At 43.2% G+C, this 27,132-nt stretch overlaps 1 protein-coding gene across 3 annotated transcripts in view; it reads left to right on the top strand.

Annotated features, from left to right (window-relative positions):
- Nucleotides 1-5,498: 5,498 nt before the first annotated feature.
- Nucleotides 5,499-27,132, top strand: part of SCP2 (sterol carrier protein 2) — a 114,807-nt gene continuing 93,173 nt past the window's right edge. Inside the window, exons 1-6 of one of the 3 annotated variants that reach the window (XM_059689552.1) lie at nucleotides 5,499-5,685; nucleotides 12,097-12,154; nucleotides 16,511-16,582; nucleotides 20,213-20,344; nucleotides 21,619-21,683; nucleotides 26,460-26,586. In XM_059689552.1, the coding sequence (XP_059545535.1) occupies nucleotides 5,617-5,685; nucleotides 12,097-12,154; nucleotides 16,511-16,582; nucleotides 20,213-20,344; nucleotides 21,619-21,683; nucleotides 26,460-26,586 (523 nt within the window). In that variant the 5' untranslated portion in view covers nucleotides 5,499-5,616. The remainder of the gene's footprint in view (nucleotides 5,686-12,096; nucleotides 12,155-16,510; nucleotides 16,583-20,212; nucleotides 20,345-21,618; nucleotides 21,684-26,459; nucleotides 26,587-27,132) is intronic. The other 2 variants (XM_059689550.1, XM_059689551.1) reach the window with 2 other exon arrangements.

Here is a 27,132-nt window from a genome sequence, read left to right as displayed (position 1 = left end):
AGTGCTAAAGCTGAGCATGAAATCCCTCTGGGTCTTCAGCTGGTTGATGGACTCGATGGTCTCATGGATCTTTCTTAATTTAAGCATCAGTGTTTTAATCTGCAAAGCGGAGGTAATAATAGTGACCACGGGAAAAGAGAAAGGCAGACCAGTTGAAGTACCGACAACAGATTTAAAACATGCTATTGCAAATAGGGAACGTGCTATTGCAAAAGGGAAATGTCCAGTCTGAATTGAACTCATTCGGGCCTGGGAGTGGGAGTTCACCTCAGCCATTGAACAGCAAGCTTTTCAACCCGGTACCAGCCATTTGGGTTTAGGTTCCAGGATAAGAAGGAGTGTGGTCTTGAGCCTGGTCTGAGACTGAGAGCAGGGATTGGCCAGAAACCGACTGGTCTCACAAAAGCCTAAGATGTTTGGATTGTTGGAACTGTTCTGTATCCTGTTAATGGGAGTAGTTTAGAAGGGTCAACGCATGTGTTGCAACTCATGGGACCTTACACCAATAAAGGGTAGGGGTGTGTGGGGGGATTTCACGACAGGTATGTCTAAAACAAAGGAAAAACCAAAGTTCAGTGACTAGCTTTGTGACCTTTTTAATCTCTCTGAAGCTCATTCTCATGTGTTGTTTTGTTAGGGTTAAAGGAGGTGACAGAAACAAAGGCTTTAGCCCCTAAATATATTTTATCCTTTTTATTTGCTGATTCTGAATTGCAAATTTGTCTACTCACAAAAACTGTAACCCCAAAGTCAATATTCAAAGAGTTCTTGAGATGGCAAAAATTTTGAGTGGTGCTTTGTGCATAAAAATTCCTAATTAAAAGCGAGTCAGCTGAGGTCGAACAAAACCATGCAGTACTTGTTTTAGCTTTCATGCTGTGAACGAGTGTCCTTATCATGATCTATTTTGTGCCACATTTTGTTGTTGTTGTTGCATTTTTGTCCTTTTTGTTGGTGATTTCACTGTTTAAAAATGGTCCCCAAGCCTGAAGTGCTTTCTGGTATACATAAGTGCAAGAAGGGTGTGATGTGCCTTATGAAGAAAATAATCTTAGATAAACTTATTTCAGACATGGATTACAATGCTATTGGCCTTGAGTCCAATGTTAATGAATCAACTATATATGTATATGAATACACACACACACACACACACACACACACATATTGTTTAAACCATCAACAAGAAGGGCAACTGAATGGAAGAAGATATTTGCAAATTATATATAGACTAGAGGCCCGGTGCATGAAATTTGTGCACTGGGGTTGGGAGGTCCCTCAGCCCAGCCTGCCCCCTCTCACAGTCCGGGAGCCCTCAGGGGATGTCCTACTGATGGCTGGGGAGCCGGCCTAAGCCTCAATCTGGCCTCCCTCTGTGGGAGGTGACTGGGCTGATCAGGGGAAGGCACCACCCCCATCACCCCACTGCTGCTGTCACTGCCAGCCACCACAGCTGCCAAAATGTTTTCATCAACACAGACTCCAGTCCCTTCACCACGAAAAAAATGACAACTTTCTTTAGGCATTTTCAAGATGTGTCTTTCATAGGATATGACATTTCTTTCTTTCTTCCTTTCTTTCTTTCTTTCTTTCTTTCTTTCTTTCTTTCTTTCTTTCTTTCTTTCTTTCTTTCTTTCTTTCTTTCTTTCTTTCTTTCTTTCTTTCTTTCTTTCTTTCCTCATCTGAGGATATGTTTCCATTGATTTTTAGAGAGTGGGGAAGAAAGAGGGAAAGACAGAAACATCAATGTGAGAGGGCCACTTCGATTGTTTGCCTACTGCATGAGCCCTGACCTGGGCCCCAGCCAGGGAGGAGCCTGCAACCTAGGTATATGCCCTTGATCAGAATCGAACCCAGACCCTGCAGTCTGCAGGCTGAGGCTCTATCCACTGAGCAAAACCGGCTAGGGCAGGATATGGAATTTCTTAGCCCCTCCAGCAGTGGACCTTCATTTTTTCCTCCAGGAGTCAGGTGGAAAAACCCTAGATCACCTTCTTGGATTCTTATTACCCAAGTTACCAAGAACACTGCGGGGAGCTTAGCCAATGAGTGGTCAGAAAAGGTGTTTCCTCTGCAGCTCACATGCAGAGGCCCCCCTGGCGTGTGTGTCCGCTGGGGTGGGGGCGTGCTCTGAGCCACATAGTGGCTGCTAGGAGCACGCCGCCACCCCTGGTGTAGGTCCGTGCTCCACCCCTGGTGTGTGTCCGCTCAGGCCCACCTCCAGCCCCAGCCTCCCCATGGCCGCTGGGGCTGGGGGCAGCACGCAGTCCCCTCCTGCCCATCTGTTCGTGCACCTCCTCCTGAGCCAGTCGTGATGCGTTAAGTCAGTCGTTCTCAACCTTGGCTGCACATTAGAATTACCTGGGAATCTTTTTAAAATCCTGATTTCTGGGCCTCATCCTCCGGAAATTCTGTTTCTTTGTTATGGGGTGGGACCACAACATTAGTAACAAAGAAACAGAATTTCCGGAGGATGAGGCCTAGAAATCAGGATTTTAAAAAGATTCCCAGGTGATTCTAATGTGCAGCCAAGGTTGCGAACCACTGCCTTATGGCATCCCAGCTAATTTGCATATTACCTGTTTTTATATATATAGATACACACACACATATACACACATACACACAATCAAGGGTTAATATCCAAAATACAGGGTGGTGTTTACAGTTGTTTGTATGAAAAGTAATACAATAATTAATAAATAATAATACAAGAATAAGCAGTTTCACATACTCATAGCTGAAAACCTACTTTTATTTAAAGAACTTACACAACTCAACATCCAAAAAACCCACAACCCAATTAAAAAATGGACAGAGGACCTGAATAGACATTTCTTCAAAGAGGATATACAGATGGCCAACACACACATGAAAAGATGCTTGACATCACCAATCATCAGAGAAATGAAAATCAAAAGCACCATGAAATATCACCTCACACTTTTCAGAATGGCTATTATCAAAAAGACAACAAATGGCAAGTGTTGGCAAGGATGTGGAGAAAGGGAACCCTCATGCACTGGTGGTGGGATTGTAAATTGGTGCAGCCACTGTGGAAAACATCACGGGGTTTCCTCAAAAAATTAAAAATGGGGCAGCTATTCCACTTCTGGGTATGTATCCAAAAAACCCCAAAACAATAATTCAAAAAGATATATACACCCCTATGCTCATTGGAGCATTGTTTACAATAGCCAAGAAATAGCAAGCGAGGTGTCCATCCATAGATGAATGGGTAAAGAAGATGTGGTGAATACATACAATGAAATATTACTCATCTATAAAAAATCTTGCCACTGTTGATAACATGGATGGGTTAGAGCAGGGGTGGGCAAACTTTTTGACTCGAGGGCCACAATGGGTTCTTAAACTGGACCGGAGGGCCAGAACAAAAGCATGGATGGAGTGTTTGTGTGAACTAATATAAATTCAAAGTAAACATCATTACATAAAAGGGTACGGTCTTTTTTTTTTTTTTTTTTTTTTTAGTTTTATTCATTTCAAATGGGCCGGATCTGGCCCGCAGGCCCTAGTTTGCCCACGGCTGGGTTAGAGGGTATTGTGCTAAGAGAAATAGGTTGGACAGAAAGACAAATATGATATGATTTCACTTTTATGTGGAATCTAAAAAAAGAAAGAAACAAAATAAAACAGAAACTCATAGATACAGAAAACAAACTGATTGTTATCAGAGGGGAGGATGTAGAAGATTGGGTGGAAAAAGGCCTGTATCTTCCTTGACAAAAGTCAGTCTTTACCTTAATTGAGCCAGCCTGTCTCTTGATTCGCTTTTAATTAGGAATTTTTATGTTCAGACATCCGATGTGGTTACTGTAGGTCTCTTGAGTTTGTAAGTCCCACCATGCAGGCCTCCCCTGAGCTTGTCAGTTTTAGTATGTGGCCTCCTCTAGGGATTTCATCCACGCTAGGGATTCACATTCACAAATATATATATATTTTTAATTTTAAAATTGATTTTAGAGAGAGAGAGTGAGAGAGAAAGGAAGGGAGCTAGCAAGAAACATTGATTTGTTGTTCCACTTATTCATGCATTCATTTGTTGTTTCTTGTATGTGCCCTGACCAGGAATCTAACCTACAACCTTGGTATATCAGGCTGATGCTCTAACCAACTGATCTACCCCCCAGGACACAAATATTTTTGCAATACAATTACTGAGCATAAAATTGCGATGAGTTGAGGTGTATATGGGAGGTGAGGAAGTGAAGTCCATGAATGTAGGCAATGCCAGAATGAAACGAAATGCCATTTAAAAAATGAGATAACACTGAGCATAGTTGTCTACAAAGAGCTATATAGCAGCTCTCTCTCTCCCAGGGCATGCTCAAGCCTTTCTTCCCTCCCTCTCAGGCTGCATCTCCTAAACTCTAAGGCAGTGGTTCTCAACCTGTGGGTCGCGACCCCTTTGGCGGTCGAACGAACCTTTCACAGGGGTCGCCTAAGACCATCCTGCATATCAGATATTTACATTACGATTCATAACAGTAGCAACATTACAGTTATGAAGTAGCAACGAAAATAATTTTATAGTTGGGTGACAACATGAGGAACTGTATTTAAAGGGCCAGAAAGTTGCCCTAGCTGGTTTGGCTTAGTGGATAGAGCATCAGCCTACGGACTCAAGGGTCTCAGGTTCGATTCCGGTCAAGTGCATGTACCTTGGTTGCGGGCACATCCCCAGTAGGGGGTGTGCAGGAGGCAGCTGATCTATGTTTCTAACTCTCTAACCCTCTCCCTTCCTCTCTGTAAAAAATGAATAAAATACATATTTAAAGGGCCAGAAGGTTGAGAACCACTGCTCTAAGGGTTCCCATGAGAATTGCAACCAGGGGAACAATGGCCAGCGGCAGCTGGACCTGGGCTCACCCCCTGAACCCGTCTCCAAGGCCCCCTTTTTTCTGACTCCAGTGAGCCAAAGCAGCCCCACCTAGGTTCTCTCCTGTTACTTATTCTAAGCCCTTCCTTGTTTCACTGTCCCTATTTTTAAAATGTATCTTAATTCTTGAAATAATTACAGATGCCCCCTGCCCCTTTTATTCCCCATTGACGCCCTCCACCCTGCAGAAGTCCCCTGCCCCTCCACCTGGCTTTCACCACACTATCATCTGTGTCCATGGGTTATGCACATATGCATATAAGTTCTTTGGTTAATCTCCTCCTCTCCCCCCTGGCCGGCTTTCCCTCTGAAATGCATCAGTCTGCTCCATGCTTCTGTCTCTAGTCTAGATCTATTTTGTTCATCAGTTTATTTTGTTCATTAGATTCCACATATGCGTCTTTCTCCGATTGGCTTATTTCGCTTAGCATGATGCTCTCTGGGTTCATCCATGCAGTTCACTGGTCCTAGTAGCTTTGCTAAACCTGCAATAAAAAAGGGGTGGGGTTTGCTAGAAACACTCCCGCCCCCAGAGCTGCGCGCGCAGCCGAGCCTCCGCGCAGGCGCAGGTGCCCTGTCCCGCCCCTCCTCCCCCTTCTCCGCCTCGCGTCCCGTGAAACTTCAACCCCGAGAAGCTGAGGTTCCCCTGCCGCTTCAGGCTGACAACACCCCCCTGCGCTGCACCGCGTCCGCGACAGGACCGCCCCGTTGGAGCCATGACCCTCACCTCCTTGCGGCCTCGCCCCCTGCGCCGGGTGTTCGTGGTGGGAGTGGGGATGACCAAGGTAACGGAGCGGCCGTGCGGAAGCGGGCTCCCAGCTCCGCTCGGCCCGCTCGGCCCGCTAGGTCCGCTCAGTCCAATCGGCCCGCTCGGTCCGCGCAGGGCGCGGGTCAGGGTCTGACACTGTCCGTGAGTCCGTCCTCCAGCCCACCGCCCGGGACCCCGGCCCTCGGGGTATCGGAGGGGCTGCTGGGTGGGTTTTGATAGAGTCTCCTAGGGATGGCAGTGTCTCCCTGTTTTCCATGCACCCACTTCCTCCCCTCATTCCATCTCATCCCGCGACAGCGTTTGTGGGGGACACAGCAAGATAGTCTCAGGTCCACGTCTCCTTTGACCCCGAGTGGACCTTCAGGGGAGGCAGGGTCCACCTCACCCCCGAAAGGGAAGCGGATGGTGAATGCCACCCGCTCCGCGCTCCTAGGAACACAGTAGCCCCCTGATCCGCGGGTTCAGTTAGCTGCAGCCAGCCACCGCAAAATCCCCCAAACAAGCAATTCCTAAGCTCTGAATTGCACTACCCTCCTAGTCACTTAGCAGCCATGCACTTAGCCATCTCGGTTGAGAGAGAGAGAGAGAGAGAGAGGGAGAGAGAGAGAGAGAGAGAGAGAGAGAGAGAGAGAACGAGAACATTCACATAACTTTTATTACAGTATGTTATAATTTTAATTTTATTATTAGCTATTGTGCCTAATTTATAAACTTTATCATGGACATGTATGTATAGAAAATAAACAGTATACACAGGGCTTGGTACTATTTGTGGTCTCAGAGACCCACAGGGGGCCTTAGAGCAGATCCTCCAAGGATAAGAGGGGACTGATATACTCCCTGTTGGATTCCTTCTCAGGGACATTTAAAAAAATTAAATCTTTATTGTTGAAAGTATTAAATATGTCCCTCCCCCCATTGACCCCTTCTAGCCCACCCCCACCCGGTACCCCAGGCCTTTACCACCCTATTGTCTGTGTCCATGGGTTATGTATATATGCATACAAGGTCTTTGGTTGATCACTTTCCACCTGCGCACCCTGCCCAGCCTTCCCTCTGAGATTCCGCAGTCTGTTCAATGCTTCTGTCTCTGCATCTCTTTTGTTCATCAGTTTTTTTTGTTTTGTTTTTTAAAATATATTTTATTGATTTTTTACAGAGAGGAAGGGAGAGGGATAAAGAGTTAGAAACATCAATCAGCTGCCTCCTGCACACCCCCTACTGGGATGTGCCCGCAACCAAGTTATATGCCCTTGACCGGAATCGAACCCAGGACCCTTCCGTCCGCAGGCTGACGCTCTATACACTGAGCCAAACCAGTCAGGGCCATCAGTTTGTTTTGTTCATTAGCTTCCACATATGAAGGAGATCATGTGATATTCGACTTTCTATGACTGGCTTATTTTGCTTAGCATAATACTCTTTAAGTCCTGCCATGGTATCTCATAGGGTAAGAGATCCTTCTTTTTTACTGCTGCCTAGTATTCCATGGTATAAATGTACCACGGCTTTTTAATCCACTCATCTACTTCTGATGGGCACTTGGGCTGTTTCCAGATCTTAGCTATTGTAAGCTATACTGTTGTGAACATAGGGGTACATACTTTCTGATTGGTGTTTCATGTTTCTTAGGATATACTACTAGAAGTGGGATGATGGGGTTAAACGAGTTTCATATTTAATTTTTGAGGAAACTTCCTACTGTTTTCCATAATGGCTGCACCAGTCTGCATTCCCACCAGCAGTGTATTAGGGTTCTCAGGGACATTTTGAAGTACGGATGAGGAGGAGAAACATTAGTGAAGGTCAGTGTTTTGGCGCAAGATTTTTCTAACCTTGTTTCTGTTCCTCAAGTGTTCCCCTTTTTAGAAATTTTGGTGCCTTTGGAGTTAGGACCAGATAATTAAGCACTTACTCTTTTTAATACTACTTTTGTGTGTGATAATTCTACTACCCACAGAAAGAGATACATCTTATATCACAGCTGAAATAAGTTTGCAAAAGCAACACTTATCTTTATTACATGAGATGAACTCTTTATATTTCCTATTCTATTTTATTTTTTAAAATGCTGCTCACAACCCACAACCCTTAAAATTGATTTTGTCACCCTATGCAAATCTACAGCTTGAAAAATATTGCATTATCTCATAATCCAAGTAATGGATTATTATCTCCATTTTATTGTTCATCTCTGAGGCTAAGTGGGGCCAAGTAATTTTTTATCATGATATAGCTCCTAAATTTTGAAACTGATTACTCAACATCTCATGTTCCTTCCATGATATTTCTGCCGTACATTACTGTTACAGTTAATTCATCATTTAAGCATATATTTATTAAGTGTAGTATGTGTTATAAGCTAAAACTATCAAATGCTACAAGGAAGTGATTACTGTAAGAATCAGGATGGTGCCCTGGCTGGCTAGCTTAGTTGGTTAGAGCATTGTCTCTATACACCAAGGCTCGATCTCTGGTCAGGGCACATACAAGACTCAACCACTGCATGCATAAATAATTGGGACAACAAATCTGTGTTTTTCTCCTCCTCTCTTCCTCTCCCTCTCCCCCTCTCCCTCCCCATCTCCCTCCCTCTCTCCCTCTCCTTCCCTCCCTCTCTCCCTCTCTCCTAAAATCAATAATAATAAAAAAGAATTAGGATAGTATTTATTTTGGGGGTGGAGTGGGGATTGAGAGTGGGACTGAGTACCTAGAGAAGCTTCTGGAATGGCAGGCAAAGTTCAATTTTTTGGTCTGGGTGGTGGTGTTAAAGATAAAGGTGGACACTAGGTAACTATTAGGACATTTTAATCAATAATATACTATTGCAAAAGGGAAAAGAGTTTTAAAGGGCAAATGGGGATCAAGAGGGTGGTGAGTGGGGGCTCAGTAGTGTCAGAGAAGTGAGAACTTAAAACAAGTGGGAAGAAGAGGGGATTAGTCCACGTGAAATTCATGTAGATTTGCTAACTGACACTTGTGTTGGCCTGAACAAACAGTAAATTCTTTTGGCAGCCCTTAGTTTTCTCAGCCAGGTACTTTAATTGGGGTTAGGGTTGTCCCAGGGATGTGGTCTTGAGCTGTTAGAAACTATGTTAGTATTTAAGTCTTTATAGGTCAATGTGAGGCCTAATAGATAGTAGAGGAAGCTGGCTAGATTTGGTGAAGGAGAGAATCTTTGCTAGTGATTGCAAGAGTGTTTGCTTTAAAATAATTCATCAGAATACACATACACACACACACATTTTTTAGGGTATGTATGTGTGTCGTTTCTGTATCTCTGGTATTTGCAATAAAAAGATTAAAACTTTAAAAATGAGGCAATTAATAACTCCAGAAGAAAAAAACAAAATTGTGCAATAGAGGAAATTTAATTAATCATAGCACCCAACTTGGCTCAGGAGTGAGGGAGTATTTACTTAATAAGGTAAACACTGAGTACTGATTTAATAAAAAATTGTTGATTCAACCATATAAGAAATATAAATGTACTAGTATATGTGAATTGGCCTAAGAGACCAATCTTTATTGGGTATCATTATATAATATCTTAAATTGATAAAGAAGCAATAATATAAGGATATTTAGAAACATGGCAATTTATAAAAAGAAGAAATATCTAAAAGTGGATATTTTGGGCCCTAGCCAGTTTGGCTCAGTGGATAGAGTGTCAGCCCACGGACTGAAGGGTCCTGGGTTCAATTCCGGTCAAGGGCATGTACCTCCGTTGCAGGCTTGATCCCCAGCCCTGGTCCCTGGTCGGGGCTCTTGTGGAAGGCAACCAGTGGATGTGTGCCTCTCCCACATCGATGTTTCTCTCTCTGTGTCTCTACTCCTCTCTCTAAAAAATAAGTGGATATTTTGGGAGCAAGTAAGACAGTGGATGGGGAGTAATGAAGCAGGGTTACTGGTTTTATTATAAGCCTTGTGATACATATTTTTTTGCACTGCTTTGCTTAAACACACACACACACACACACACACACACACACACACACACACTTACCAGTACCTCAGAAATTCCCCCTCTGCCATCCTCCAGTCACTGACTCCTCTCCTGCAAAGGCTTGTCATAGGTTAGTTATGGCTTTTATGTTCAGCATTATGTTTGTGAGTTCATCCATAATTTTATGCGTAGTTATAGATTGTTTATTCTCATTGATGTAATGTCCAAAGTGTAACCATATCACACTTTATCCAAGCTACTGTTAATTGACATTTGGTAATTCCCACCTAAACATGCTTTACATTTTGAAGGAGTAATGTTGTATGTGTTAATTTGCCAGACTAATTTTTTAAAAATTGCCTTGATTTCAATAAGAAATGGGAATGCGAGGTTATTTCACTGTATGGCTGGTAATTTAGTTTTTAATGGCTATTACTTGTTAGAGCCTAGCATAATACTCTTTATATAAGTGCTCTCTGTAAATGCTCTGATTGTGACTTGAACTGAAAACTAAGTAGAAGGAGAATGGAAAATTTTTGGATGCTGAATTAGGGAATTATGAAGGATTTCCAAATTCAGGGATTATGAAGAATTGGGATGGGTCAGGGACAGGAATAAATGTTAAATATTTTGGTTTGGTGCAGTTTGACAGCTGCATTTTGGCACCGCAATGAAGTGTGGCATTTAAGTTAAATATCTATACAGTGTTTCAGATTGGGTTTTGTGACCCATTGGGGGTCATGAAATCAATTTAGAAGGTTGCCTCTAGCATTAAAAAAATTAAAAATAGAAAATATTGTACCAATATGACAAGGATAAGTATTTCATGCAAGTTTTGCTTTAATTGTGTATGAATATACAGTTGGTCCTCCATATGTGGGTTCTACAGATCAAAAATATTCTCCCAAAAATGTTGTAGTTGATGTGCACTATGTAGTTAGGCCTATGATGGTTGCAGAGGATGTATCTGTACTGGGCATGTACAGACTTTTTTCTTCCCATTCTTCCCTAAACAATACAACGAACAACTATTTACATAGCATTTATATTGTACTAGAGGCCCAGTGCATGAATTTGTGCACGGGTGGGGTCCCTCAGCCTGGCCAGCGATCAAGGCCGATCAGGGCTGTCTCGCCCAGCCCCAATCAGGGCTGGCCAGCTGCGGGGATGGACCGCAGGAGGTTGGCTGGCTACGGAAGGTTGGCTGTGGGAGTGCACTGACCACCAGGGAGCAGCTCCTGCACTGAGCATCTGCCCCCTGGTGGTCAGAGCATGTCAGAGTGACTGGTCGTTCAGTTGCTTAGGCTTTTATATATATAGATTAGTATTATAACTAATCTAGAGATGATTTAAAGTACACAGGAGGATATGTGTAGGTTATATGCAAATATTTAATGTATGGGACTTGAGCATCTGTGGATTTTGGTATTTGTGTGTTGTGTGTGTGATGTTCTAGAACTAATCCTGTGGGTACCAAGGGCGGATTGTATGTGTATGCTGGGTTGTGGTATTTTATTGTGGTTTTCAGTCAGAAAATTTTAAAAGTCATCTTTCTTTTTTTTTTTTTTTTTTTAAGTCATCTTTCTTTATCACAAACATTTACTAGCAAACCACTTCACTTTATCTAATCAGTCACCAAGTTTGGTAGATTTTACTTTCTTTGTGTTTCTTAAGGCTGTCCACTTCTTTTCCTCCTCTGTGCTGCTGTGTTAGTTACCTCTCCCTTGGACTATTTCAGAATCATGCATTTGGTCTCACTGCCTCCAGCCTATAAGGTCCCTTGTGATTTGACTCTACAGCCAGACTATTGAAGTTTCCGCTCCACTACATATTAGCTGTGTGTCCTTAATGTTACTTAATGTCTCTGTGCTCTAGTTTTTTTTTAATGGTAAAATGGTGGTGATAATAATAGTATCTACCTCTTAGTGTTGTTGTGAGGACCAAGTGAGTGAATAGATGTAAAGTGCTCAGCATAATTCGTAACGCAGTAAGTTCCCAGTAAATGTTAGCAGTTAGTTATCATTTGGTCCTAAGTTCCTTTTCTATCCCTATCACTTGTCACTTCCCATCTTGTGCTTCAACCGCTGCAATATAAAACTTTTTTTGCAGTACTTGGCTTGAGCCACATTCTCTCACTTCTAGACCTTTGCTCTAGGATTTCCTTTTCTCTCGCTGGGCTAACTCCTACCCTTAAAGACTTAATTTAAGTGTCAGTTCCCCTGGGAAGCCTTTCTAGTCCTCCCTCTGACGCTGGGTAGTTGTCTCTCCCAAATCATTCTGTACTTAGGACACTGTAGTGTAATTTCCTATTTTTCATTAGGCTCGAATCTCCTTGAGGGTGAGGACTGTATATTATTATCAGAATCAAGGAAATGCTAGGTGTTCATTATGTTTTTATTTGAATGAATGCATTTCTGTGATGTTCCGTTGTGAAGAAATCTAAACTTGCTCCTGTTTTTTTATCTCCTTCTGTATTTCTAGTTTGTGAAGCCGGGAGTTGAGAATTCAAGAGACTACCCTGACTTGGCAAAAGAAGCAGGTAACATAGAACATTTAGACCTTTGAACATTGTAGTTTCTTGTGTGACCTGTCTTGATGGTGGAGTAGCCTTGCCACCATAAAAGGAAGCCTGGCCAAGGGAGAAAAACCTATCAAGCGGTTGCCTCGGGGCTCTCTAGAGGAGGAGGGGAAAACCTGGGGCGTTCTTAGCTGACAGCCAGAGCAGACAGTGGCCAGGGATGTATGTGCTACCCAGCCGTGTGTTGGGACAGCAGAGGGCTCTGTGGGAGAGAAAGGTAGGGTCACTAAAAGGGATAACTTGATTCTAGGAGATATGACAAAATCAGCATCTTCCTTTTCTAGAAAAGGGATATTCACATTCAAAATGTATTAAATATCTGTATGGTGGCTTTCCTCTCTTCGCTTGACTGAGCCAAGTGAAGAATTCTTTTTCTATCACTAGGCCATTGTTTGACTAAATGAGGTGATACAGTTTATTATTGTTTATTCCAGTGAGTATTAAGCAAAGAACTTGGATGCATACTGGAGAGTGAGCTGGACTCAGAGAGAGAAGGGTCCACAGTGTGTGGGTCTATGTTCTCTAAGCCAGCAGTCGCCAACTCTGGTTCGTGATGTCTGAAAGGTTGGCGACCGCTGCTCTAAGCAGTCTTCAGAGCTACGTGCTTGGGCCAGGCTGCTGCTAGCGGAACTATCATTCTGAATTCGTTGTTCTCTCTTTAAAAAAGGAGGACACGCACAGTAGCTTCTTTTCATGGTAGACAGAAATGTTTCAGAGTCAGAGCCATGTAGTCTAAGTCAGGTGTCAGTTGTTGACACTGCTGGAAAACATCAGCTTCCCAGCACGGGGAACCTTTGGTAGCTACTTGGGCCCATGAAGTTGTTAGGTAAGTCCTCCTCCTGGGAAGTCTCCAGACTCATCCTGTTCCTGCGAGCTTGTTGCAAGGCAACCCAAAAAGAATTGCTGCTGTTATTCATTAGAGACTCCACTAGTGCCTAGAGTCCACATATTTGGATTTTGTTTCAACTCTATTATTTACCTCAGTATTTAGATATTACTATACATGAAATCAGAGCATCTCTGCTCCCCAAAAAGGAAGGTTCATGAGGTTTAATTAATTGATGTTGATTCTCTGGGTGGACGTTGTTCATTTAATATTTATCTTTTATGTTGCTAAACATTCTTTTTATTTTATTTTTTTAATTTATTTTATTGATTTTAGAGAGAGGAAGGGAGAGAGAGAAACATTGATTGGTTACTTCCGGCCTAGGGATCGAACCCACAACACCTGGGTATGTGCCCTGACCAGGGATTGAACCCACCACCTCTTGGTGTACAAGACGATGCTCCAACCAACCAAGCTATACTAGCCAGGGCAATGTTATTAAATATTCTCTCTCTCTCTCTCTCTCTCTCTCTCTCTCTCTTTATTTATTTATTTTTTTGTTAACACTCACCTGAGGATATTTTTCCCATTGCTTTTCAGAGAGAGTGGAAAGGAGGGAGGGAGGGGGAGAGAGACACAGGGGGAGAGAGAAATACCTGTGTGAGAGAGATGTCAATTGGTTGCCTCCTGTATGTGCCCCTGACCGGGGCTGGGGATTGAACCTGAAACCCAAGTACGTGCCTTTGACCGGGAATCAAACCCACGACCTTTTGGTGCACAGGCCAGTGCTCTATCCACTGAGCAATACCAGCCAGGGCTATTTTCTTGACTGATGTTTCGAAGTAGCTTCTGCCTTTCTCTGAAGTGGGAGATGCTTTAAACAGTTCTTTGTATATATTTTTGTTCCATTTCTTTTATTTAGTTAAACATTTTGTGGTTATTTTAGTAATGTGTGAATGTAATATTTTGATTATAAAATGGTGATGTTGAGGTGAAGTTATGGAGTTTAAAACTAACTGTAGGGATTGACTAGTAACAAATTCAGCCTGATTGACTCTGCTTACTGCTTAAAACTCTCTTCTTTTGTAAGCATAATTAGGAAAATAAAACTTCATATAATAAAGGAACTTTGCCCTGGCCAGTGTAGCTCAGTTCATTGGAGCATTATCCCGTGCACTGGAAGGTGGTGGGTTTGATTCCCGGTCAGGGCACATACCTAGATTGAGGGTTAGATCCCGGTCGGGATGCATACGGGAGGCAACCCATCGATGTATTTATCTCACTTCAGTGTTTCTCTCTCTCTCTCCCTTCTTCCCTCTCTAAAATCAGGAAGAAAAAGAAAGGAACTTTTATGTAAAATAAACTTTAAAAAAAAAGTTTTTATTGATTTTAGAGAGAGAGGAATGGAGAGGCGAGGGAGAGAGAAACATTGATGTGAGAGAGAAACATCAATGGGTTGCCTCTTACACTGTATGCACCCTGACTGGGGATCATACCCGCAACCTGGGTATGTGCCCTGACCAGGAATTGAACCAGCGACCTTTTGATGCATGGGATGACGCTCAACCAACTGAGCCACACCTGCCAGGGTTAGAATAAACTTTTAAAACATAGCTTTGTTCATAGCTCTAGCTGGTTTGGCTCAGCAGATAGAGCGGGGATTCTGGTCAAAGTCACATATTTGGGTTTGATCCCCAGCCACAGTTGGGGCACGTGGGGGAGTTAACTAATTGATGTCTCTTTCACATTAATGTTTCTCTCTCTCCCCTTTCCCTTCCACTCTAAAATATATATATACTAGGGGCCCGGTGCACGAAATTCGTGCACTGGGTGTGTGTGTGTGTGTGTGTGTGTGTGTGTGTGTGTGTGTGTGGCGGGGGGAGTGTCCCTCAGCCCAGCCTGCCCCCTCTCACATACTGGGAGCCCTCAGGCGTTGACCCCCATCACCCTCCAATCGCAGGATTGGCCCCTTGCCCAGGCCTGACGCCTCTGGCCTAGGCGTCCGGCCCGGGCAGCGGGGACCTGCAGTGGCAGCGGGGGGCGCTGCGATCACGTGGGCTACGCCCCTGCCCCTGCAGGATGCCTCTGGCTGAGGCATCCAGCCCGGGCGGCGGGGACCCACAGCTGCAGCAGCCCCGCGATCGTGGACTTCGCTTTAGGCCCAGGCAAGGGGCCCCTAGCTCCTGGGACTGCCAGCTTCGATCGTGCCCAGCTCCCATCGCTGGCTCCACCCCTACTTCCTGCTATCGCTGGCCAGGGTGGAAAAGGCACCTGATTCTCCGATCATGGCTGGGGGGCAGGGCAAAGGCGGCCCCAGGGCCGCCTTTGCCCTGCCCCCCAGCTCTTAGCTCCCCCCTGGGTTTCCGATCACTGTCAGTGGCAGGGGGCTTCTTCCTGCTTTCCCTTTCACCTCCCTGCATTGTGCCTACATATGCAAATTAACCGCCATCTTGTTGGCAGTTAACTGCCAATCTTAGTTGGCAGTTAACTGCCAATCTTGGCAGTTAATTTGCATATAGCCCTGATTAGCCAATGAAAAGGGTATCGTCGTACGACAATTACCATTTTTCTCTTTTATTAGTGTTGATATCCCTTGGTTCCCAGTTTGTAGGGAAATGAGAAATGCAAAGGATGACTCTACTCACATATCTGACATAGTCTTAGGTGAGATATATGCACCTTCAGACCACATCAATCACATTTAGTATAACTTGGGGTAAAAACCCCCAACATTCTCTTTAAAAAATATATATTTTTACTGATTTCAGAGAGAAAGGGAGAGGAAGAGAGAGAAACATCAATGATGAGAATCATTGATTGGCTGCCTCCTGCATACTCCCTACGGGGATCATATGCTACATAGTTTTATATTCGGAATCTTTAAACTTATTTTATCATGAGCATTTCTCTTGTTACTTAAAATTGTTTAAAATTAATTTTTTCATATATCACTATATATTTATGCTATGATTTTTGTTGGACATTTAGGTTTGCAACTTTTTGATATTTTAGAATTATGGTGAACATCTTGCTAAATAAATGTTTGGTCTCCTATGGCCATGGCGGCTCTGTGGTTGAGCGTTGACCTATGCACCAGGAGGTCACAGTTCGATTCTGATTACCGGTCAGGGCATTTGCCCGGGTTGTGGGCTTAATCCCCAGGAGGTGTGTGTGCAGGAGGCAGCTGATCAATGATTCTCTTTCATCATTGATGTTTCTATCTCTCTCTCTCCCGCTCCCTTTCTCTCTAAAATCAATAAAAATATTTTTTTAAAAAAGGAGGTGTGAAAAAGTAATATAGTAGCTTAGAGGAAGAAATGATTACTTCTGAAAGAAGAGATCTGAAATGATTTGATGAAGGATTTGTCATTTGAATTAAAAATAGGGTATATGGAGGTAAATTTACTACTCTGGGAAAAACCTAAACTTAGTTTTTACTCACCTAAAGCGAATGCTTACAGCACTATTTGATAAACCTTCTGTTTTTATAGGTCAGAAGGCCTTAGCTGATGCACAGGTTCCTTATTCAGCAGTGGAGCAGGCGTGTATTGGCTACGTTTATGGTACGTGGTAAGCTATATATTAAAAAATTATTCACCTAAATCTAGCAGCAACCACATAAATAATGCAAGGACATTGATGAATTTTAACTTTCAAAGCTCAGAATTCAGAGTTTTACCTATCATTTCCAGATTTCTCTTATGTGTCAGCTTAATTTAACATGTATTTTTTTGCCATTATTATATTGTCAAAACAGGAGATAAATTAAAAAAAATTATCTTTAAAAATGAAAAAAATTATCTATAGTTCTACCATATAAAGATAATTACTGTTCAGAAGATAAATTTTTGTTCCTTATTGTCTTGAAATTTGCATTTATTGCTTTTTATTTGATAAAAAATTTTCATTAAACCTTTTCTGATTAAAAAATGATATATACTGCCCTAGCCAGTTTGGCTCAGTGGATAGAACGTTGGCCTACAGACTGAAGGGTCCCAGGTTCGATTCCGCCAAGGGCATATGCTTGGGTTGCGGGTTTGATCCCTAGTAGGGGGTGTGCAAGAGGCAGCCAATCAGTGATTTTCTCTCATCATTGATGTTTAAATCTCTCTCTCCCTCTCCCTTCCTCTCTGAAATCAATAAAAATATATTTAAAAAAATAACTAAAAATAAAAAATGATATATACTAATTGTAGAGAAAAAAAATGAAACAAAAGCACAAGAAAAAAGTCAACTGTCGAAGTGACGTCAGAAACATGGCAGCATGAGAGGTCCCTGTAGTCTCTTCCCTTGAACAGCTATAATTCAACACGCAAACACATCTGAGAAATCCGTGCCTTGGAACATCAGAATGTGGGCCACTCAGAGTGAGCAGGGGAGGAGAGAAGGGGGAAGAGCAGAGGTGGGGGCCAGAGATACAGTCTGGAGTTCACTGTGGGTCTTGGGAAAGAAGAATCAGGTTGCAGTGTGCACTCTCTGCAGCCCTGAAGAGCAGGAGGAGAATCAACACCCTGCCTGAGTGGTCGCCATGTGCTGTGGCTGGACCTAGTGATTGGAGCAGGGACAGAACACAGAGGTGTGGCAGCTGTGCTTGAGCAGATGTCATTATCAGGCAGAAAACAAAGCCACTGAGCCTGGCTGCCTCCCTTTACCCTCCGGGAGCTAGCGGTGGACCACAGAAGAAGCTGTGGAAGTGAGTGTTGAACTGGAGAGGCAGATACATTCCTTCCTGAGCAGCTGGTTCCAGTAATGGAGGGGGGTGGGGAGGGGTGGGGATGGTGGGATGGTGGTGATGGAGCTACAGAGGTATGGCAGCTGAGATCTGGCAGTCGCCATTGCTGGGGGAGAACGAAACCACAGATGCACAAGCTGGCCTTTGCCACTCCACCCCGTTGCCCCTATTGCAGTTGAGCTCAGTCTGGGTACCTGGGAGAGCTGGGCAGTACCGGCAGCGTCTGGTTTCAGGGGGCAGTGCTGGGATTACACGGACTCGGAACCCCATTGTGCATCACAATTCCCCACAGGGGTGGTGTTCTGAGACTGAGGTAACCTGGTTACAGAGAAGATGCCCACCTCTCCAGGGAATGAATATCAGGCATTTCCCACCAGGCCCACAGAGATCTGAGAAGCCAGAGAAGCCAGAGCAGTGCAAGAGAAAATAAACACCTGCGCTTCAGCACCACCTACTGGGAAACAAAAGGAAGACATCTTAGCCTGCCAGATAGAAAATTGTTACTATTTTTAAAAAGCAGATTTCATTACCATAAATGCCTAGGCAGAGGCATAATCCATCAAAATACCAGGGTAACAAGGCAGCTCAGAAAGCAAATGAAAAATCTCCAGAAAATAAACGTAAAGACATAGAAGTATGTGATGTAAGTGACAGAGAATTTAAGATTGCAATTCTGAAAAACCTCAATGAGATACAGGAAAACTCAGATAGACAGTTTAATGAACTCAGAAATAAAATCAATGAATAAATGGAGTACTTTACCAAAGAGATAGACACTTTTAAAAATAACCAAGTAGAAATTCTGGAGCTGAAGAGCTCAGCCAAAGAGATGAAAAATGAGCTAATGAGCTTAGGAAAGAGAGCTGACCAGATGAAATAATGAATGGTATTAAGATAGAAATCTAGAAATGATGCAGATGAAAGAAGATAGAAACTTGAGAGTAAAAATAAATGAAAGAACTCTCTGAGAACTATCTGACTTCATCAGGAAGAGCAATAATGTGTAGCCCAGTTGGTGTGGCTCTGTGGTCAAGCATTGATCCATGCACCAAGAGGTTACTGGTTCGATTCCCAGTCAGGGCACATGGCTGGGTTGCCTCTCCATCCCCAGCAGGAGGCATACAGGAGGCAACTAATGGAAGTTTCTCTCTCAATATTTCTATTTCTTTCTCCCTATTCCCTTTCTCTCTCTCTAAAAAAATCAATAAAAACATTTTTTTTTTAAAAAAGAATAATTTGTATACCAGAAGGAGAAGAGAGGGAAAAGGGAACAGAGAGTCTATTCAAATAGTTGAGAATTTCTCAAACCTATGGAAGAGCTGGATCCTCACATCCAAAAACCAAAGAGAACACCTAATTATCTCAATCCAAAAAAGGCCTTCTCCAAGGCACATTGTTAAAACTAGAGGCCCAGGGCACAAATTCATGCACGGGTGGGGTCTGGCCGGAGCCCAATCTGGGCCAGGCCAGCCAGGGGGTGGGGCCGAGGGAGGTTGGCTGGCTGGTCCCAGTGGGCATTATGGTGACCGGTCGTTCCAGCGTTCGGGTCACTGGCTTTATATATATATATATATATAGATTGTCAAAACTTAATGGTAAAGAAAGAATTATCAAGGCAGCCAGGGAAAAGCAGACAGTAACCATTAACGGAAATCTTATTAGAATATCATCACATTTTTCAGCAGAAATCCTACAAGCTAGAAGAGAATGGAACCAAATGTTTAAACTCTTGGAAGAGAGAAATGATCAACAAAGTTATCCTTTGGATATGAAGGAGAAATAAAGAGTGTTCCAGACATACAGAAGCTGAGGGAATTTACAATAAGATCTGAATATCAGGAAATACTGAAAGAGGTTATCTATGTGAAACAGACAAAAGGATACAAAACTATGAGTAAGATAACTAACAGACAGATAAGAGCAGGAAATTGCAACCCTTATGCAAAATAGGGTGTTAAACACTTAAATATAACATGAAGGTTCAAGGAGGTAAAATCGTTTTAAAAAAAGAAGAATTCCTAGCTGGCTTGGCTCAGTGGATAGAGTGTCGGCCTGCAGACTGAAGGGTCCCAGGTTTGAGTCCAGTCAAGGGCATATGCCCGGGTTCTAGTAGGGGTGTGCAGAAGGCAGCCGATCAATGATTAGCTCTCATTATTGATGTTTTTATCTCTCCCTCTTCCTTCCTCTCTGAAATCAATAAAAATATATTTTAAGAAAATCTGTGAAAATTTGGTTTTCTACATTCTATGTTTTGATAATTTTTTATATCTGCAGAGTAAATGGTGCTTAATGTTAAAACTGTTTCTGAGTAAGATGTCAATAGTGTATTTATTGTTCTGTCCATGTAATATGCTAGGCAAAGGAATAATACTGAAAAATCATAATGTGGTATTCTATTGTGTTGCAGCTCCACAATTCCCATGCTGCATAAATTAAAATTTTAATTTCTTTTTCTATACAGGTGACTCTACCTCTGGGCAGAGGGCTATCTATCACAGTTTGGGGCTGACTGGAATTCCTATAATCAATGTTAACAACAACTGTTCTACTGGCTCTACTGCTTTGTTTATGGCCCGGCAGCTGATTCAGGGTGGTGAGTAGTGCTTATTAGTTTAGTGCACTGAAATAGATGTGGGTTTACTGATCCCCTTGCATCATTTCTTCATTCGATCATCTGAGGGATGGCTTTACAATATATTTCTTTTTAAAAAAATAACTTTATGGATATGTGATTTATATACTATAAAATTCACCCTGTTAAAGTATACAATTCAGTGTTTTTTAATATATTCACAGATTTATGCAGCTATCCCCACTATCTAATTTTAGAACATTTTCATCACACCAAAAAGAAACCCTGTAACCATTAGCAGTCACTCCCCAGTTCCCTCTTCCCCCAGCTCCTTCCTACCACTAATCTACTTCCTGTCTCTGTGGTTTTACCTATTCTGAACATTATATAAATGGATTCATATAATATATGGCCTTTTGTGGCTTTCACTTGGCATTATGTTTTCATAGTTCATCCGTGCTGTGGAATGTTACTTGTACTTCATTCCATTTTATGGCCAAGTAAGATTCCATTGTATGGGTGTGCCACAATTTGTTTATCCATTTATCAGCTGTTTTCACTTTTTGGCTATTATGAATAATGCTACTATAAACATTTGTGTACACTCTTTGTGTGACTTTCAGTTCTCTTGGGTGTATATCATATTTTATATTTCCAAATATTCTACAGTCTTTTTTTTGGGGGGGGGGGGTTCTTTTATTAGGTCCTATATTCTGTTCCACTGACTGATTGTTGACTATTGCTCCATACTCAGTATTTTAGTTGTTGGAGCTTTAGAATGTCATACTGTTTGATAATGCTAGTGTCCCCTGTCCCCCCTGCCTTGTTATTTTTCTTTTTTTTTTTTTAAAGACAACTTTTGTCAATTCTGTCTTGTTTTGCTGTTCTGTTGAACTTTAACATCATTTTTCTTAGGTGCCCCATCCTCCAAAAATAATTCTGTTGAGATTATGATCAGGATTCCTTTTAAAATAAATGTATTTCATGTAATGTTTAAAAATTTAAAATTACTTATTCGTATTTATTGTTCACTGAAACATATTTCACATTAATCAAGTCTTTATTAACATTGAAGATCAAAGAAAGAATTAAACACTTTCTTGATTTTTTTTCCCTCTTACCTAGTAGCATTTAAGAATTTTCCCTAATTTTTCACTTATTAAAAAATTTACAGGATTATAGTATGTTTTAAAATTTTATATAAATTGACATACTTTTAAAAATTGAAGTATTTAATGTATTTTGTTGAGTGTCTGGAAATTAAAATTTTCAAAATAATTACATTTTCTTTCCAGGTGTGGCAGATTGTGTCTTGGCTCTTGGGTTTGAGAAGATGGAGAAGGGATCTCTTTCAGTAACAGTGGGTCTCATTTACTGTTATTCTGGAGTTGTTACGACAGTATGAGAGAAGTTTTGCCCATCATACTACCATAGATAGCGCCTGTTAATAAGCAACTTAAAACATAATTTGGCACAGTTGTTAAATGAGTGGATATAACCCAAAAGCTAAAAGGTGACATTGTATATGTACACATATATCCTGGTATTTTAGAACAGTAAAGTGTGACTGAGATAATTTAGTTCAACCTGTTTATTTTGTGAATGATGAAATTGATGTTCAGAGAGGTTAGATTATTGAATTTGAGATGGACTTACCTAATTAAATTGAAATTCACTTATTTATTCACTCAAAAATTAATTCTATTCAACTAATTGAAGATAATAACATGTGGGACTTCTCTGTTTCTGGTAAGCCAAGTTATTTGAATCAATTCTCCTACTGAATACTTGAATAAAATTTAAACTAGACTATTTGAATAAAATATAAAAAAAAAAATTCTACAGCATCAAAGAGCTAACAATAGAGAGGAATTGCAGGTGAATACCAGAAAATAAAGATCAGCACTTGAAGGTGCTTTTGCTTTAAAAGCCTTAGCTGATCAGGAAGCTGTGAGCTTCAATTTTGATGGCTTCTAGAATGAAGAGGAAAGTAGTCAAAGCTCAGGACCTCTCCAATATCAGAAGTTAATATCCACTCGCCACATGAAAGTGGGACTCTGTAGGGGTAAACTCGTTGGGTAAGGGTGAACCCAAAGTAAAGCTGTCCCCCTTCCCTGCTTCCTCTTTTCCCCACTTTCACGAGATTACAGGGAGAATTGCTTGGCACTAAGCAGAACAAAGGGAGGAAAAAGAGAAAGGGGGAAAAAATCCCAGAAGAACCTTTTTCTGAGAATTAATGAACCATAGGCTACCCTTCACATACGATTGCTGCCAAGTCTCGTTACCTGGGTGATCCAAGAAACCGCAGACCATGAACTGAGTCTAAGTTGGTTCCAGAATGGCAGTAACCTGGGCACTTGACAGAAGCAAATGCACATTTTCTTCTGGAGGAAAGCATCTTCCTTCTAGGCTTTGAGAACTCTTCAAGGAAATTTTCAAGGACATGCAGTCAAAGGAAACCAAGCATTAAGAAAACAAGGCACCATACCCAAGAACCAGGAGAACGAGGCACAGTAAACAACGATCTTTGAAGATGTCATAAACTGGAGTTATTGGACTCAGATTTAGGCATGCTTACTGTGCTTAAAGAAATAAAAGACAAGCTTGGAAATAGCTTAAGGATATAGGAAATTGCAAAAAGAGACACTACTGGCCTGAAAAGGAAAATAATAGATTTATAGAAAAGTGAAATAATTAAAAATTCAAAAGATACATTTTAAAAGAAATTATTATTTTTTTAAAATAGGTTTTTATTGATTTTAGAGAGCAAGGGAGAGGGATAGAGAGATAGAAACATCAGTGATGAGAGAGAATCATCAATTGGCTGCCTCCTGCACATCCCACATTGGGGATTGAGCCTGCAGCCCAGGCATGTGCCCTGACTGGGCATCAAACCGTGGCACTCAACCACTGAGCCATGCTGGCTTGGCATAGTAGTCTCTTAAGATTTTTTTAATTTCTGTTGTATTAGTTGTAACTTCTTTTTCATTTTTTGTTTTATTTGAGCCCTTACCTGTCTTAGTGAGTCTTAGATTTATTATTTATAGGATTATTATTTACATTACTAGGGGCCCAGTGCACAAATTCGTGCACCTTGAAAGGAACTGTGGGCCGTGAGGGTGCAATGGGCACAGGGGTGGGTCTCGGCCCATCCTCCATGCCTCCGGTCCCCTGTCTGCCAGCAGCCCTGCTCCCACTGCCACTACCGCTCCCACATGCTGACAGTGCTAGCCCCACTCACACCTGCTGATGGCGCAGAGCAATTGGGACCGGCGCCAGCAGCAGGTGCAAGTGGGGCCGGCACCATCAGTGGGTGCAAGTGGTGGCTGATGCCCCAATCGCCCCCCAGGAGCAGGGGGAGGTGGAGAAGCCCTGAGGGGCTATTGGGGCCGGGACCCACCACTCGCACCTGCTGACAGCACCGAGTGATCGGGGCCAGTGCTGGGTGCCGGTAGCAGGTGTGAGTGGTGGCTCTAGCGCCGGTAGTGGGTGTGAGCAGGGCCGGCACCGGCAGCAGGTGCGAGCGCCAGGCGGGACCTTGGCGGAGGAGCAAAGAATTTTCAGTAACCACAAGAGGCTCCCCCCAAGGACAGCGACCGGCGCCTTGCCTTGGTTGGCTCACCTGCTCCGCCACCCTGCCGCGGCCTATGTCCGCCATGTTCTGTGCTCTGCCGCCTGCTGCTGACACCACCATGTTCCGTGCATGCCCCCTGGTGGTCAGCGCATGTCATAGTGACTGGTTGCTCTGCCGTTCGGTCTATTTGCATATTAGGGTTTTATATATATACTAGGGGCCCGGTGCACGAAATTCGTGCACTGGGTGTGTGTGTGGGGGGGGGGGGGGGAAGTGTCCCTCAGCCCAGCCTGCCCCCTCTCACATACTGGGAGCCCTCAGGCGTTGACCCCCATCACCCTCCAATCGCCTGATTGGCCCCTTGCCCAGGCCTGACGCCTCCGCCAGAGGTGTCAGGCTTAGACAGGGGACCCCCATCTCCCCCCGATCACTGGCTCTGGCCCCCGCCCAGGCCTGAGGCCTCTGGCCCAGGAATCATGCCTGGGCAGGGGACTCCCATCTCCCTCTGATCGCTTGCTCCGCCCCCCACCCAGGCCTGATGCCTCGGCCAGAAGAGTTGACCCTCATCACCCTCCGATCACCAATCACCGGATCGGCCCCTTGACCAGGCCTGAGGCCTCTGGCAGAGGTGTCAGGCCTGGGCAGGGGACCCCCAGCTCCCTGTGGTTGCAGGCTCCGCCCCTGTCCAGGCCTAACACCTCTGGCCTAGGCGTCCGGCTTGGGCAGCGGGGACCCGCAGCTGCAGTGGCCCCACGATCGTGGGCTCCGCTTTAGGCCCAGGCAAGGGACCCCTAGCTCCCGGGACTGCCAGCTTCGACCATGTCCAGCTCCCATTGCTGGCTCCACCCCTACTTCCTGCTATCACTGGCCAGGGCGGCAAAGGCGCCTGATTCTCCGATCATGGCTGGGGGGCAGGGCAAAGTTAGTGGCAAAGTTCTTAGCTCCCCCCTGGGTTTCTGATCACTGTCAGTGGCAGGGGGCTTCTTCCTGCTTTCCCTTTCACCTCCCTGTACTGTGCCTACATATGCAAATTAACCGCCATCTTGTTGGCAGTTAACTGCCAATCTTAGTTGGCAGTTAACTGCCAATCTTAGTTGGCAGTTAATTTGCATATAGCCCTGATTAGCCAATGAAAAGGGTATCGTCGTACGCCAATTACCATTTTTCTCTTTTATTAGATAGGACTAGGGGCCTGGTGCACGAAATTCGTGCACTGGGTGTGTGTGGGGGGGAGTGTCCCTCAGCCCAGCCTGCCCCCTCTCACATACTGGGAGCCCTCAGGCGTTGACCCCCATCACCCTCCAATCGCAGGATCGGCAGAGGCGTCAGGCCTGGGCAGCGGGGACCCGCAGCTGCAGCAGCCCCACGATCGTGGGCTTCGCTTTAGGCCCAGGCAAGGGACCCCTAGCTCCTGGGACTGCCAGCTTAGACCGTGCCCAGCTCCCATCGCTGGCTCCACCCCTACTTCCTGCTATCACTGGCCAGGGCGGAAAAGGCACCTGATTCTCCGATCATGGCTGGGGGGCAGGGCAAAGGCGGCCCTGCCCCCCAGCTCTTAGCTCCCCCCTGGGTTTCCGATCAGTGGCAGGGGGCTTCTTCCTGCTTTCCCTTTCGCCTCCCTGCATTGTGCCTACATATGCAAATTAACCGCCATCTTGTTGGCAGTTAACTGCCAATCTTAGTTGGCAGTTAATTTGCATATAGCCCTGATTAGCCAATGAAAAGGGTAGCTCGTACGCCAATTACCATTTTTCTCTTTTATTAGTGTTGATATATAATTTACTTTTGTCCTCATCACCTTTCAACCTCTCTCCCTCTCAAATGTAAATGCCAGATGAGCAGGGACTATATCTGTTTTATTCACCTTGTGTGGCACATATGGGATTCTTTTTTAAAAAAATATTTTTATTGATTTCAGAGAGGAAGGGAGAGAGAGAGAGAGATAGAAACATTAATGATAAAAGAGAGTAATCGATCGGTTGCCTCCTGCACGCCCTACACTGGGTATTGAGCCTGCAACCCAGGCACGTGCCCTGACCGGGAATCAAACCCATGGCCTCCTGAATCATAAGTCAATGCTCAACTACTGAGCCATACATACCAACTAAGCTGGGATTCTTTATAAATGTTTCTTGAAAGAATTATCCCTCTTTGGTCATTTGATTATTTTTCATGCCATGTTTTAGTTCAAAGTATTTCCTGACTGATATTATTTACATTGTCCATTTTTTTAAAAAAAATATATTTTATTGATTTTTCACAGAGAAGAAGGGAGAGAGATAGTTAGAAACATAGATGAGAGAGAACCATCGATCAGCCGCCTCCTGCACATCTCCCACTGGGGATGTGCCTGCAACCCAGGTACATGCCCTTGACCAGAATCGAACCTGGGACCTTTCAGTCCGCAGGCCGACGCTCTATCCACTGAGCCAAACCGGTTTCGGCCCATTTTTTGTTTACATTGCACTTAGAATAAGCAAATGTCTTAGTAACACTGTAATAATTGAAAGAGACACTATCATGTCAAGTGCTTATTAAATTTTGTTTTTTCCTCTCTCTCAGTCTTCAAACAGGACTAATCCAATTGATAAACATATAGAGGTCATGATGAATAAGTATGAATTTTCTCCTGTACCAGTTGCTCCTCAGATGTTTGGGAATGCTGGAAAAGAGCACATGGAAAAATATGGTATGTTAAAAAAAACTTTACGGCTTATTGGTTAATACATGTTGTATACATGTTATATAGATGTGATGGGAAGCAGCGGGTGTTTACTAAGGAACTGTGAAGTGTGCCAGGATATACAACATATAAGATGGTTTTTGCATTAAGTTGAAAAAATAGTCTGTATAGAATTTAGTTGTAGAGATCATATTTATAGATAGGACATCATAGTGGAAGTACCTAGAAATTGAAATCAGAAATTGAAATAGGAAAACTAATATAAGTCTTGTCTGCTTTAATTGTGGACTATAAATTTGTTTGAAAATAATAATGAGACTCAAAGCTTGCTCTTGGTGAAAGGTTTTTATTGTCAAATTTTATTCTTAGTACATTATCATCTGTCATCCCATAGTATTTTATGAGATTTAACTTTCATGGTTGATTTTTCTTTTATAGGTAAACATATTAATTTTTTGACTGATGGTCAATAATTTGCCTGTCGTAGCCAGTTAAAGCATGGGATAATACAGATAGGATTTTTATTTTTCACTGTATGACTCTCAACCAGTG

This window comes from Myotis daubentonii, chromosome 3 (genome assembly GCF_963259705.1).
Source record: "Myotis daubentonii chromosome 3, mMyoDau2.1, whole genome shotgun sequence".
Classification (NCBI taxonomy): Eukaryota; Metazoa; Chordata; class Mammalia; order Chiroptera; family Vespertilionidae; genus Myotis; species Myotis daubentonii.
The sequence above is the reverse complement of the archived record's forward strand: the minus strand, read 5'-3'. Positions and strand labels throughout refer to the sequence as shown.